At 39.3% G+C, this 14556-nt stretch overlaps 1 protein-coding gene across 1 annotated transcript in view; it reads left to right on the top strand.

Moving 5' to 3' along the window:
* SCFD2 (sec1 family domain containing 2) overlaps positions 1–14556 on the top strand; it is a gene marked incomplete at its 5' end in the record, with an annotated part of 202620 nt that overhangs the window by 21910 nt on the left and 166154 nt on the right. Inside the window, one exon of the mRNA XM_009642330.2 lies at positions 11866–11993. Within this exon, the coding sequence (XP_009640625.2) occupies positions 11866–11993 (128 nt within the window). The remainder of the gene's footprint in view (positions 1–11865; positions 11994–14556) is intronic.

Genomic DNA, 14556 nt, shown 5'->3' with positions numbered 1-14556 from the left:
AGCTCTCTTCCTGACAAAACACTTGATAGCTGCTGAAGAAATAATCCTGTAGCAGTATCGGCTGCCATACAAAATTGCAAAGCTATGTCTGTTTGCTTACATGACTCCCAGTATGTGTGCATTACAGTCCTATATTTAAATTAAAATATTCCAAAGTGAATGGGAGCTTTGGTGTTCCGGTCAGTAACCCAATTCAGAATTCTAATAATTTTGTAATTTGCAGACAACAAGGTGTTATGGTGTTATGGAATTAAGCACTAGTTCTCCTTTTCACAGGGTGGTTTGGAGAAGATGAAGAGTCCTGATCTAAGTGTTTCTCCCTGCAATGTCAGCCTCTTCTGCTTGCTCTGTTTATTTTACAGTTTTTGATGTTCTGCACTTGGATGCCACAGCATGTGTAGGGGACGACAATTTATATTTTCCCTCTGATGTCACAAATAGAGATGATCTGGTTTATCTGCATGTATAGCCTTGTTAGTGTTGGCATGGGTCATCTGCAGAAGGGTAACTATGTGAGAGGTAAGTTAGTCCAGGAATTGCAGAGATTTTGCTTGACATTTGGTCTACAAGCAGACCCCTCTTGATCTTGAGACCTGTTGTGTTTGTAAGGCTTTTATGTGTTCTCAGTGCTGCTGGTCACAAGCTTATACCAGTAATATCACACATCACTGCTGTAGGTTAACAACAACAACAAATGTGGACTTAGGTTAGGGTGTTTATGTTGCTTGTGGCAATGGTAAGATATTTATACAATATTACAATTTTGGGGGTATATTTTTATTCCATCTATGGAATGTGTGATCAATATTTTTCTAATCATTTTGTTCTGATTACACAACATTTTCTAGAAAGCCACAGTTAGTAAATTTTAAAATTACCCTATAAAAGGAATTAGTAGTGATTCTGTAAATCCTCCAAATTAAGAATTCTGGCTCAATGTGGAGTTTATCTTCTTATCTTTTCCATTACTAAGAGAGAAGAAAAGAAAGTGTGGTTTAAAGAAACTGCCTTAATGTTTCACAGCATATAATGCAGTTGAAGACTCCGTATTATATTGCTTCCTTATGTTTCACCTTTGGTTGACCTTGAAGTTTACAGGTTCAAGTGGATATTAATGTTCTTGGGAATAGTTAAAATAAACAGAATACAAAGGTGATGAGAACCCGTAGCTTCCCAAACGATTTGTTGGACTGTGTAGTTTTGTTTTTAACGCAGGAGAATGCTGTATTGGCTGTCTATAACCAGATGAAACATTGTAGAAATGCCATCTGTCTAAAGGATTATTGAATGTGACTGTATTAGTTTAAATATATATGTAGTAAATTCTATTGCAAAAAAAAGCTCTGGATGTTTTCTAAGAAATTTTTCACTAAGCAACTCTTCTAGTATTAAGCTGATACAGCAATTCTGTATTACTGGTTGTCATGGATTAAGCCCAGCCAGCAGCTCAGCCCCATATAGCCACTCGCTCACTCTCCCCCAGTAGGATGGGGGAGAGAATGGGAAGGGTAAAAGTGAGAAAGCTCGTGGGTTGACATAAAGATGGTTTAACAGGCAAAGCAAAAGCCATGCACGGAAGCAAAGCAAAACAAGGGATTCATTCACTGCTTGCCATGGGCAGGCAGGTGTGCAGCCATCCCCAGGAAAGCAGGGCTCCATCACGTGTAACTTGGGTTACTTGGGAAGACAAAGGCCATCGCTCCGAACCTGTGTCCCATCCCCCCCTCCCTTCCTTCTTTTTCCCCCAGCTTTAGATGCGGAGCATGACATCATATGGTGTGGGACATCCCTTTGGTCAGTTGGGGTCAGCTGTCCCAGCTGTGTCCCCTCCCAGCTCCTTGTGCCCCCCCAGCCTCCTCACTGGTAGGGTGGGGTGAGGAGCAGAAGAGGCCTTGGCTCTGTGTAAGCCCTGCTCAACAGGAATGAAAACAGCCCTGTGTTACCAACATTGTTTCCAGCACATATTCAAAACATAGCTCAATACCAGCTACTGTGAAGAAAATTAATCCAATCCCAGCCCAAACCAGCACACTAGTCTATGTAAATGGAATAGAATAAGAGGGTTTATAAACTAATTTTCAGATACTCTGTGTGTGTGCGTGCATTTGTGCTGAATTTTGTTATGGTAAAATATGGTCCACAGATTATTTTTCTGCTATCTTGAATTATTTTTCTCTTTGGGTTTAATGCACACTGGTGTCATTGGTTTATACTGTTACTCTTTGATACTGGAAGCGGCAATGAGTGGAGTTGCATTACTTTTCAATAACATCATTCCGTATGCAGCTGCATTGTCTCATGTATGTGGTTATTAGCAAGTAAAGTTGTTCTGTGTCATGGATGCTGAAATATATGTTAAACTTTTTGTCTTTCTGACGCCAAAAGACTTCTTGTATGTGTATCACAGCATATGTATATATATAAATACATCTATATTTAGATCAACATGAAACAGGACTGTGGTTAAGATGCTTGTCCTTACGAGTTTACGTGATGCTTGGACTGAGGAAATGTTTGATAAAACTTAAGACGTTGGGTTTGGCAAGTGACGAACCTGCTTCAGATGGTGGTTGACCACAGTCATCAAACTTGTGTACATAGTCTGTTTTATAAGTATGACCATCTGTAAAGTAGATATATGAATGAGCCAGAAAAGTTAAGTTTTTCTTTTTTTTTTTTTTGTATTAAAAAAAAAAGGGCAAAATGTAGAATGCTGTGTTACCATTTTCTTTTTGATCAATTCCTGATGTGACCTGAATCCTTGCCAACCTTTTAATAATTAATTCTTAAATTTTATTGTAATTCAGTTCACCTGTGGGACCAAAAGTATATCAAATTCTAAGAGTCTGATTTACTGTCCATTATCTGTACGGGAGGGGAAAGGAATTCAGTCCCAAGTAAAGAGCTATAGGTAAACAGAGCAGTTGTGGTGCAGTTTGGGGTTGCTGCGTTGGTTGTGTTTATATGAACCTCCTGAATTGTTTGTTTTTAAGTTCTCCCATGCTCCACTGATAACAGGGAATATATTTCTTCCTGGTTTGCAGTACAGTGGTCATGGGTTTATTGGAACACAATAGTTTATATGAAATATAGCGGTTTTGCAACTTAAAATTATGATGTTGTAAAGATTATTCTTTCACAATTCTTGTCTGTCTGAAATGAGCTTGTGATTTTGTGTATTTTCAGCATTTTTAGACTTTTGCTACTATACTTGTGAAAATCCTGTCCCATACTTCATAATGCTTCATTGTAATATGAACCAGAACTTATTCTCTCATGATGCTCAGTAACAAATTCAAAGGATACTTTCCTATTCCTGTTGGTCTTAGTCACTGGTCGTGTCTGGTGAATCTTATTTTCTCTTCTCCTAATGATAATTAACAGCCTGTTTTATCATCCTGCATGTGAAAACAATTGCAAATTTTGACTTAACTTGACCAGGTATACAGTATTGCCCTGAAGTGTCGGTATCGGTAAGTAAACCTTTATGAAACTAAATAACAGCTTGAATCTAATAACTTGCATATAATAAATATTCCTTCTCTTATTGCTCTGTTTCCCCTGGGGCACTAGGCAGCGTACCCTTCATTTGTGAGCTGGAGCTTTCAAAGAGCAATCCCTATGCTCTGCCCGTGTGTTTTATGGCCACGTTGAGTCGGCTGCATGTGAAACCAGTAAGGAAGGGAAACTTGGGCTGGGTCCTGTGGAGCTGCCTGGCCGTCCCTCCCAGCAGTCGAGGACTGGGCAAAGGAAGTTCTCTGCTTCCCAGTTTGGTTTGCGAAGTGATCCTGCATGCTGGGTCAGCATTACTGGCATGGGGGGATCCATGCTAAGGTGAAAACGGAGGAGAGGAGGCAAAATATTATGGAATCTTTGACTTCTAGTGGCAAATCATGTCTTTTTGTGAACAAGTCTACCGTATTAGTCTGATTAATACTGTACTTTCTTGGTACGTATACCTGTGTCTCGAACAACATGCAGCAAACCGACTGATAAACTCCTGATAAAAATGTGTTACTTTGAACACTCACTACTTACAAATACTTCAGGTAGTCCAGAGGAGAATTGTTGTAAAACTTTGTGGCTGATCATCAGCTCCCATTTTTCCTCATACCCTTTAGCCTTGCTGGCTGCAAGCTGATTTGCAACACATTGAATATTATCTCAGAACTGCTTTTAAAGTGCCTGGCAGCTTCTGTTGTATCTGTCTGCTGTTTAAAATAACTGTTTTAAAATTAATTTATGGCAAAAGGCTGTTAAGAATCTAGTCTATCTTTAATTATCTTTTTTTCTGTGTCTTTAGAAATTTTTTTTTAAAATTAAAAATTTATGCTGCTTGTGTCTTGTGTTTTGCAGAAAAGTAATCTAATTTGATAATGAAGTTTGCTAACCACTAACTAATAATTTGGTTATATTGGACTATATTCCCTACAGGAGTATTTTAATAGTACAGAAACATTTATACGCTAGGAAATACTCCTAGTTTGGATGCAGTAAATAGCAGAGTATATCACGTAGGCAAGGCCTCTAGTTTTCTTTTGGGGAAAGTTCAAGAGTTTACAGAACTAATAATACAGAAAATTTTCTTATGTGACCCTTCCTGTTGTAGGACTTGATTTATTTTTTTGCTCAAATATCTCATGAAGTACTGAAATACCTTCTGAACTTTGCAGTGCACTTTAATTGACACATTAATTTCCCATAGCTTCTTCCATCAGTTTTTGCAGTGTGGTTATTGCTTTAAAATTGCTGTTTGCAGTGTAAAAGAAATATGCAAATTTCCAAACCTTAGGCATTGTTGAGGCAGAAAAGTTGGTGTTTTAACAGCACTCTCCATGACCTTCAGCAAATCAATTGTTTTATCAATCCAATTATGCTAGTATGAGTTCATTAATGAACTTGATCTTGATGTGACACAGCCTGCCTGGAGTATACACAGAAAGGAGGGAGAGGAAAGAAGGGTCTGTATAAACACCACATGCAAAGGCTGAAACTATCAGCCTGCCATTAGCCCTTTATCTAAGAGGCTCTTGGCATATAAATCAAACAATAACCTCTCTGTTTGGACTCTGTGCCAAAGTACACAGCCACAGTTGAGTCTAGAGCAGATTACACCCACCCAGTGGCTTGAGGGCTTGGAGTGAAACTGGGAAATAACCGTTAAATTATTCAGGAACACATTTATTTTCTTTAATGTTGGCTGTCGGAGTTTGGGGGGGTTTTTTTTAGTACCATTTGCATGTTCTGATCGTAAAAACCAATACACGGAGGGCATTTTAACACACATCTGAGTGAGGATGTGAGAATCATGTTCTAAGCTGAATGGCTGCGAAGAGCTTGTTTTTAAAAAAATTTTGTGTGTTTTGCCATGTTGCAGTATTTTTACTCATCTATGGAGAGGGTAGTAATATCCACTGCTCCTTTCTATTTACCTTTCTTTTTCTAAGGTTAGGATGGGATTGGAAAATAGTTTGAGTTCCTACTATCTATGAGGTGCATTTAATGAGGCTGAGCAGATTTGCCAATCATCTAAAATGTCCAACAGCAGAATTACAGTCCGCTGTGAAGAGCCATTTGAAAATTTCAAAAAGTTGTCATTTTACTCTCTCAGAAATAAAAAGTGGTAGTCCCTTCTGGGGATGTGCAAAATAGACATTTCGGGGGGGTTGTGTTTTTCTTTGAAGAAAGCATTGCTGCATCTTCAGTTGAACACATGTTGGCTAGCCCGTGGGGTGCCTGTGCTCGGGATGCACACAAATACGCAGCAGTGCTAGAGACTGAAGTCATGGAAATACTTATAGCTGTTTCTATATAGAAAATTGTTGATAAATTATATTAGAGCTGTTTGGTCACTTTCAGAAGGGTGAAATGAAGAGCAGCTCCTTTCTCCAAGCCCAGTGGTGTCTGGGCAGCATGGTGGTGTGGATGTCAGCTCTTCCCATCGCCACGGCATTCCCCGCAGCATCCCCACGACATCCCTGCAGCACTCCTGCAGCGTGGAGCAGAGGCTGTTCAGGGGAGGCTGTTCCACATATTGCTGTTTCTTCTTTCCTGTGAGGGCTGCTGTGCGTGGGGTGGGGTGCAGCGGGGGACTGGGCTGTCCCCCCGCCAGTTGTCGGGCTGGCACGCATCTCTGGGAGTGTGCAGTATATCCGGCATAGCCTTGGAGCAGCCTCTGCTCTCTCCAAAAGAGCAAGGGAATTGGAGGAGGGAGGGTGTCTTGATATGTGGCCCCTCACTCCAGGCTCATAGCCAAATCATTGCATCTTATTGCAGGCTTGTGCTTCTCTTCAGTTTATCGGTATTCAAATGACATATTGCCAGCAATGGATTTGTCACTCGTATTAACAGTCTTCTAACCCCCCTGGTGATGGTTTTTGAAGTCCTGTGCACTTAGTGTGGATGCTGTGTCATCTTTGAATGAATGTGAGTTATTGCAAGGGATATGTTGGCAGCACAGTTTTTCTTTTTTTTTTAGCAGTCACTCAGTTTGGGGCAGCTTTGTGGTATTAATGAAGCTCTAATTTAATCTTTACTGAATTTTTCCCTCCTCCCTTCCTCTTGTGAAAATATACAGACACAGCTGAGCTGTAAGGCTATATAGACATAAGGTGAAGGTTTTGCTGACACAATAACCACAGAACCTGTTTCATTTTGAGACTCTCACAATTTTCCTTCTGATTTTTTTTTTTAATCTGTAAAAGTACAAACACAGCTACTTTGTTATGCTGAAATACTGTCATTTCAGCTGGTTAATTTTTGAAGCCCACTCACTGTTGTTTTCTGTCACTTCTTCAGAGCCTATGTCAGCAATTTGCTCTTTCAAATCCTGTGTCCTTTGCCAGGTGTAGAAATAACCACATTTGCTTATTCTTCCTTCCTTAACGTCTTGGTCATATGATGCCTTACACCTGGTTACTTGCTGTTTCTGATGTAGGCTGTGCTTTCACCTGACCCCAAGCAGTTTAAAGCCAAAACAAAACTGTACAAAGTCATCTTTTTCTTTCTTGATTTGAAAGGTCAGGAGATCTGGGAAGGAAACTGGATGTAGATACTGACTTCTCAATTTGGCCTTTGAAAAGATTATGGAAGAGACTCTTGACCTGTTTTTCAGTAAGCCTGGGGACATGACAAGGGTTGCATGTAACTGAAAGAAAAAGTTTGTTATGCCAGTGTTTTATAAGGAGAAAACAGGATGACCTGAATTTGTCCTGCTAGGCAAAGCAGTCCAGGCAAAAATTCAGTAATAGATAATGTACATACCAATTTTATCCTCCTTGACTGGAAATTAGATCATATTAAAATAATTTGCAGTAGCTTGCCAGAGACTACAGATGTGGCTGATAATTTTGGTGATTATGGTATGCTGCTTGGACAAGAGTGTTTGACTTGTTTTCATTTGGTTAATTATACATGCTGATTGAAAAATTACATTGCTAAACGAATGTTCTGAATGCCAAGGGAGTTAAGAATGGCCTATTGGTAGATCTGAAAACATAATTGTAAATGAGGAACACTTACTCATTGAGTGGACTTATTTTCTAGTATGGGCTTACTGCTTCTTGACCTTCTGCTCTTGCATGAGTAACCTGGAAGACCATATTTTATTAATTTATCAGTAATAGACAAGACCTGGAGCAGTAAGGCAAGTAAATATCTTTCTGTACTGGTGGTGTGAAGCAAGAGGCATATCATTTCAGCCTAAGATCATGGTGTTGTGCGTTGGACCACCCAGGGTAATAAGTGTCCCCAGGTTTCTGTTTTTGCCTTTAGGTTTGCACCTGCTCTGATAGTTTGTTCTCCGTTGACTAGCGCTCGATTTTACTTTTTTGCAGACTACTACTTCCAGCTTGGTAATAGCACATCCCAGTGCCATCAACCTCCCCTGTTCTCACGAAATGCATTCAAAATGAGTAGCTTTGAGACTAAGCCTACACACGCATTTTAGGATCCATACCGATTATGGGTCTGATGAACTGGTCCTTTTTCCCACTTTGCCTTCATGATTCAGCTTTGAAAATTGACATGCAAATACTAGAAGTAGTGAAATTGCATATTTTAGGTGTCTAAATTTCTTCCTCTTTCTTTATAACTTTTTTGTTGTTGTTTTAAAGTCCAAATTATATGCAGTTAAATTTTAATTAGTTTTGGAACAGAGAATGGCTCATTAAAAAAAAAAAATCTAACATTCATGTGTAAGGGGAAGGGAGAAATTTGCAATTATCAGATACCTGTCAAAAACTTTGCTTTATGTATATTAAATGGTATAGCAGTGTCTAAGAGGGCTTTTCAAAGACTTCAGCCTTGTCTACCAGATAATTGCTACGCTTGGTTTATTATATTCTGTTTTCTGGGATGGCTGGTTGACTAGGTGCTATGACCCTAATGATAAAAGGAAGGGACAGGGTATCAAAAGGTGTGAGCAAAACTGAAAGCTTGTGGGTGAAGCTGGTTAATGGCAGAAGCCCCTGAATTTTAGTGCTCTCTCCTCTTTGTCAGGCTTGCCATGCCCTAAAAAACATTTGTAATAGAGATACACAGAAGCGTGCACTGTATTACTTACCTATTGTTGTGATATTTATTTTGAAGGGTGGCTTAGAGTTCCTTATCTGTACTGTAGTGTAACTGTAAAGAATTTTTTTTTCAGTAAAACCACATGATTCAGACAGTATCTTTAAAGGTTTTGTAATGCATAATTTATTTTTTTCTTAAATCTACTTAGTTTCAGAAAACTACTTTCAAGAGTGCAGTGGATCACTAGATAATGTGTAAAATCAATAAATAATCCTTGGGAAGTCAAGGAATGTAAGAGGAAGGAGAAATTTGAATTGGGGCACTGGGTCCTATACGAGTCACTGATTACAGCACCAGTGTCACCGGATTAGTTGCATTTGGACCAAAGCAGAGGAACTGCAGATGGGAAAAAGAGGAGGGGAAGGGTACCATGACAGGAGCTGGAAGGCAGTTGCAGGCAAATGTCTCACCAAAAGGGGAAGATAAGATAGTATTGTTTCCGAGTGTTAGAAATCTCTGGAAGGAAAATGTTGTGGTAGCTTCTCAGATCAGGCAAGAGGCAACACCAGAGCCCTGCACTGTGTCCAACTGACTCATTTCCAGCAGCCATCCCTGTCTTGTCACTGCTGAAGTTAAAGGATGGGCCGTTGTTCAAAGCAAAAGCCCTGCTCTGAAGGTGTAATAGAGGGGGAGCAGGAAAAGTGTTTTCAGCAGAAAACATCCTTTTGTTGCTCTTTTTCCATTTTATATTTCTAAAAAAAAAAAAGGCTGATTGTGGGAACTGCTGCTTTCTGTGGATTGACCTGGTCAGTTGGCTATGTTTGTGAGCTATGAATATATATTGATCTCATCCTGGTTATATGTTGTTCTATATACGTTACCTAAACCTCTAGGTATTCTGTAAAGCAGTGGGAAGAAAATGTCTACAGAAGCTCAGTGGATTACACAGGGATCCAAGCATACAGGAGTGTGGTTGACCCCCATCTGTTTTTAGGCTGTTCCACAGTTGTATTTGCTTTTTGCTATTTTTGGTGTGCTAAAGCAACTCTCTGGGATTGTGCAAATTTAGGTCCTTGGGATTAACCCCCCCCCCCCCCTTTTTTTTTTTAGTGCATTGGTAAAAATTATTCTTGCTTTGTTGTTGTTTAAAATAATTAGTCTGTTATTTTGGAGGGTTTTTATTGTTTAATCTAGTAGCAAGTAGAAGTACCAGCTGAAACTGGGACTTGCAGTAGTGATTATACAAGTACAGTATACATCACTTTCAAAGACCTTGCAGTCTGAATTGACAGGACTGATCAAGACGTGGTGTGGAAAAGGAGAGCAGCAAGCAAGGACAACAGGTAGAAAAATGGTGCAACCTTAACACGTACATTCTGAGGTCCACAGATGCTTTGGGGATGAATTTTCCACACTTTACTATTTGCTAAATATCTTTATGAAGTATAGGGGTGAGAAAGATGAGACTACAAAAACCTGTGTAAAATTTGGGAGACTTTTATTTTCATTTCTTTATGTAGTTTGTTCTCCTTTGTTTTAAAGTCTTAGCTTCTGGTGTCTGTGTTTATATGAGACACTGTTCATATTCATGGTGATGAAGAGAATTGGGAAAATGAGAACAGGGTAGAATCTTAGAAAACAGAAGCTTGACTTTTCTTTAAAATAGGAAAAAAAGAGTATTTTTAAAACTAGCTTCCTCCTGGTTTAGGCCTGATTCCTGATCTCTATAGATTTTTTTTATTTGGAGCTGCATGTTTAGGAAGGGATTAGTTAACAGGCAAAGCAATGGCCTCTTGCAATGCAAACCTTGCAAAAATGCTCTTGTAAAAATGACAGTGAGACACACCCTGTGAATGTGATGAGCATAGGATCAACAGGCTGCATTTAAAAGCGATGCTGGGTGGGTAGGACTGAATCGTAATAACTGAGTAGACAGTCTGCAAAAATAGCATACCCAAGGATCCATTACATACAGGAGATTGTGTTGAAGCATCTGATTGTGTTGGAAATCTTTTTTATTTCTTGCACTATCCTATGTTATAAATCATCTCAGATCACACTTGGCAATGGAGGGAGCTGCTGCAAGTGCCCGGGCTGCTTTGGGATGTGCTGCCTCTTGCCTCCGTCACTGGAGGAAGGTCGAGTTGCACTATGTGAAAGAGAAATGGAAAGACTGTGTCATGTCATCTGATTTTTCCTTTCTTAAAGTGTGGCAATAGGATGAAATTCGCTCTTCCTATTCATGTGTGGTTTGTTCAGAAGAAGGGTAACTCAACCTTCTTTCCACTGTCCTTCCACCCACACAGGCCTTGACAGAGCCTGTGCGCCCCTGGGATGACAGGAGTGGGGCTTGGCGACCCTCTTGCCTGGTTTGGGATATAGCACAGATTGCTAAATACAGCCCTGCCGTTGCAGCAGAGCATAAGCACAGCTGCTCTGTAACGGGTATCAAATGAATTGTTGGGGTTTTTTATTTTCTGTGAAATAACACTTGTTTTGGCATGTTTAAAAGCATGTTGTAAATGACATCAAAACATATTTAGGAGTTAAATGTCTCTTGAGGAAAAAACAGAGGGAAGCTTTTTCTTTAAAAAAGAGACTAAATTAAAAAAAAAAATCCAACACAGTTAATCCCAATGTGTGGCTTTAGCCCCAGGCGAGGGTTTTTTCCTCTCTTCTCCTCCTCCCTCCTGCTGTGAAAACACTGTATTCATTCACAACAGCAACAAATGCAGTGTCCTGGTGGAGAGAGAAGACTGACAGGGAACCGAGTGCAGATGAGCCACAGAAATTCCTAATTTAAGCTTAGCAACAGCAACAATAAAAAGGAAATCTGCAAATACAGAAACCATAAAGACAGTTGCATTCTGCTGTGGATTATTCTTTTCATGTAAGGAGAATCCATGAAACTGAATGTGACGGTAGTTCATCAAATCATACCAACAGCCTTCAACATTGGAAGTATTGGCTCTGGGATTTAAACTCTCACAGGGAAGTTAGAGCCCATCCTTTCCATAGATTTTTGGTAACTAAAGAAGCTTGGACTGTTTCTAATATTCCCATGGTTCAAGAGTAGTGGTTACTTTGAGGCTGACGTGATTATTTATTATATGTGAATTCTAATGCTTTATAATTGGTAGCAAGAAAATTCTAGATTTTTTTTTTCTGAAAAACCATACCAACTGTTCCACTAAGAAAAATACAGCTTTTATATCGCTTTATTTTTGCTTGTATCCTGCCCACCTCGGAGAAGTTACTAAGTAGAAGCACTCATCTTAAAATATAAATGTTGTCTTAAGCTTACTCCATTATTCAAGCAATGTTTAATGTAACCCTGTTATTTTCTTATAGCGATCCAGCTGCCAAAGCTCTCTGGGAGTCCTTCATGAACCTCAAGCAAAAGGAAGCTGTGATGGAGGTTAGGAGACACCTTGTGGAGACTGCGAGCAGAGAAAATTTACCTATTAAGATGAGCATGGGTGAGTAGCATGACATACCCTTCCCTACATAGTAGTAACGTGAAAGATGATGTCAGCTCCATTTCTTCCACTTAACCCTCTTGAGGAAAACTTATCCCCATCCTTGGGCCATCCCCATCCTCGTCCACGGATTTCAGGTGAGCATCGTGGCTCATAAGCATAAGTGAGAGGCAAGTGTTTTCCTTTATATACCCCAATATTAACAAGACTGAGAGCAGTGGTGAAGCAATAGAATTCTGTGAAGGAGGGTTTTAAAAGCATGCAAAAAATTAGCAATACCGCTTTTCTTTATTCTGCAAAGCATGAGAATGTGGGTATTCTTAAAAAGTCAGCAGGGTTTGTGTCTTGGAAGCAGGAGTTGGAAATAGCAGCTGATCTGATGGAAGCTGTGCAGATCTTACATATGATTACATGACACAAGTAGCGATTACATTACATAGGTAGTGAGGTTTATGTGAGGTAAGGCTGCCTGGTTCAAGAGGGTTTAAGCTGAAAACCACATCTAGGCACCTGAATTCTTCAAAATATTAGAGATACAGAATAAAATGTAATGACTTGCAAGAGCTTTTTTAGAACCTCATTCTCACTATATACTACATTCAGTGAAATACAAGAATTGGTATCATGTTAGACTTAGAAAAACAATGATATTGCTCAGTACTGTGATTTCTTTTTTTTTGCATTTTATGTACTCTAAGAGTATTTTATGCTGAACTTTTCATCAAGAGAGAAAGGTTCTCACAGAATAAGAGCAATAGGCTTTTATCTGGGACTCCAGAGTAAACTGCCAAGATATTGTAGAAGAATTAGATGTGCAGCCAATTCATGAACTCTTAACAACTATAACATTTCATATATTGTATGGTCTTTACAAATACCTAGAGCACACATTTAGTGGATTATTAATCAGAAATACTAGATCTGTGCAACAGTAATGCTGTAAGATGTTATAAAAAAATGGAAAAGGATCAGGCTATTACAAATTTGTCTGAATGAAGTAAGGCACAGTAAATGATAAAATCTTGCTTAAGTTTTTGCTGATAATGTGTGTATGAGTATTCACCATAATAATATTAAAAAGCTCCACTGTTTTTCTATTTCATGTGCCTTAAAAAAAAAGAATTACCAATGTTGAAATTCAGCTTTCTTTTAAAAGTAATTACACACCTTTTTCTCTGTGTCCCCTTCCCATGGTATGCCCTGAAGGCTGCAATAACCTCATTTTTAATCATGTTAGCTGATACTTATTAATGGCAGCCTAAATGTCTGACATAAGTGGACCCAATATAGTGTTAGGCAGAAACACTTAAGAGTTGATGGTTAAACAAATTTCTGGCACTATCATTTTTGAGACTTGTTTTTGTTTGGAGGATGCAATATAGGTTGAAGTGTAACTATAATCTTTATAGGAGTTTGTTATTTATTTTCTAAATTGTGTATTTATCTTGTACTAGAATCATAATCAGTTTTTAACTGTGTAGTTGAACTTCAAAGAGAGAAACAGAATTTGAGGCGGTCTTATAAATGATAAACAGGGATAAAATGAGAAACGAGGAAAGGAGGGCACTACAGGCCCCAAAATCCAAACTTCTCATTGAGCATAAATGCAGAAGACCTGAAACTTACACCCAGATGTCACATTGTCCAATGACACATATATTTATTAACAATATTTTAGAACAGATCTGCATCTTTACAGTGTTCGTCAGCCATCGTGCCACAGAACATCTTAACACTCTGTAGGAAAGCTGGAAATTGTGTTGTTTATCAGTTGCTGGTTTTGCTGAGAAGGAAAAAGTCTAGCGGCCTGTTCAGATCCCGACTGCTGTGTTTAGTCAAAAGGCTCCTTGCAGGTCGTGATATGAGGGAACAGGGGCTGGAGAGAAGGGAAATGCTTTCACTCTGTCTGCTCTGTGCTTATAAATGAGTTTTTATTACTTTACCTCAGGTTCTGCTTGTATCAGAAGATCTTGGTGGATTGCACACTGGTTTTCCCAACACTTAGGGTATTTTCCTGAGTTTTTTATGGCCTTAATAATAAATGTCAAAGAGGTTTTTCTAGCATGAAAGTTGCCTCTTACTCTCTTTACTAAGACCAGCTGTGTCAGATGGTAAGAGTATTTTCCTTCCTACTATTTTTTTGCCTTTTTTTTCCCTCCTGGAAATAAGGAGTGAATTACATTTGAAAGCAAAACTTTGAATTCCAGTTGATATAGCTGAGCCCTCCTGCAGTGGCCACCTGCCTGAAAAACTGCATCATGTGTGACACTGGCAGCACGGGAGCCCTGTGCAGCGATGAGAAACTCGATCCCATCCTGTTTCTGTATTTTCAGTGCCAGGAGAATAAATTCTGTTGTTTTCTGGACTTTGAAAGGCTTCTCATTACTCAGAGGTGTGCATGTGCTTGCCCATGTTTCCCATGCATCAGGAACATTAGCTGCCTGGCTTTCTTCTTTCTCTGCCTGGCTGTGTGTGGCAGGAGCTCTGACAGCTGTGGGAGGACACACAGCTCAAGATTTCACTTTCTGATATCTTTTGAATGTGTCCTCCTCCTCAGAGGGAA

This window comes from Egretta garzetta, unplaced genomic scaffold (genome assembly GCF_000687185.1).
Source record: "Egretta garzetta isolate BGI_Z169 unplaced genomic scaffold, ASM68718v1 scaffold557, whole genome shotgun sequence".
Lineage (NCBI taxonomy): Eukaryota > Metazoa > Chordata > Aves > Pelecaniformes > Ardeidae > Egretta > Egretta garzetta.
Note: the sequence above shows the minus strand (reverse complement) of the source record. Positions and strands in the feature narration are given on the sequence as shown.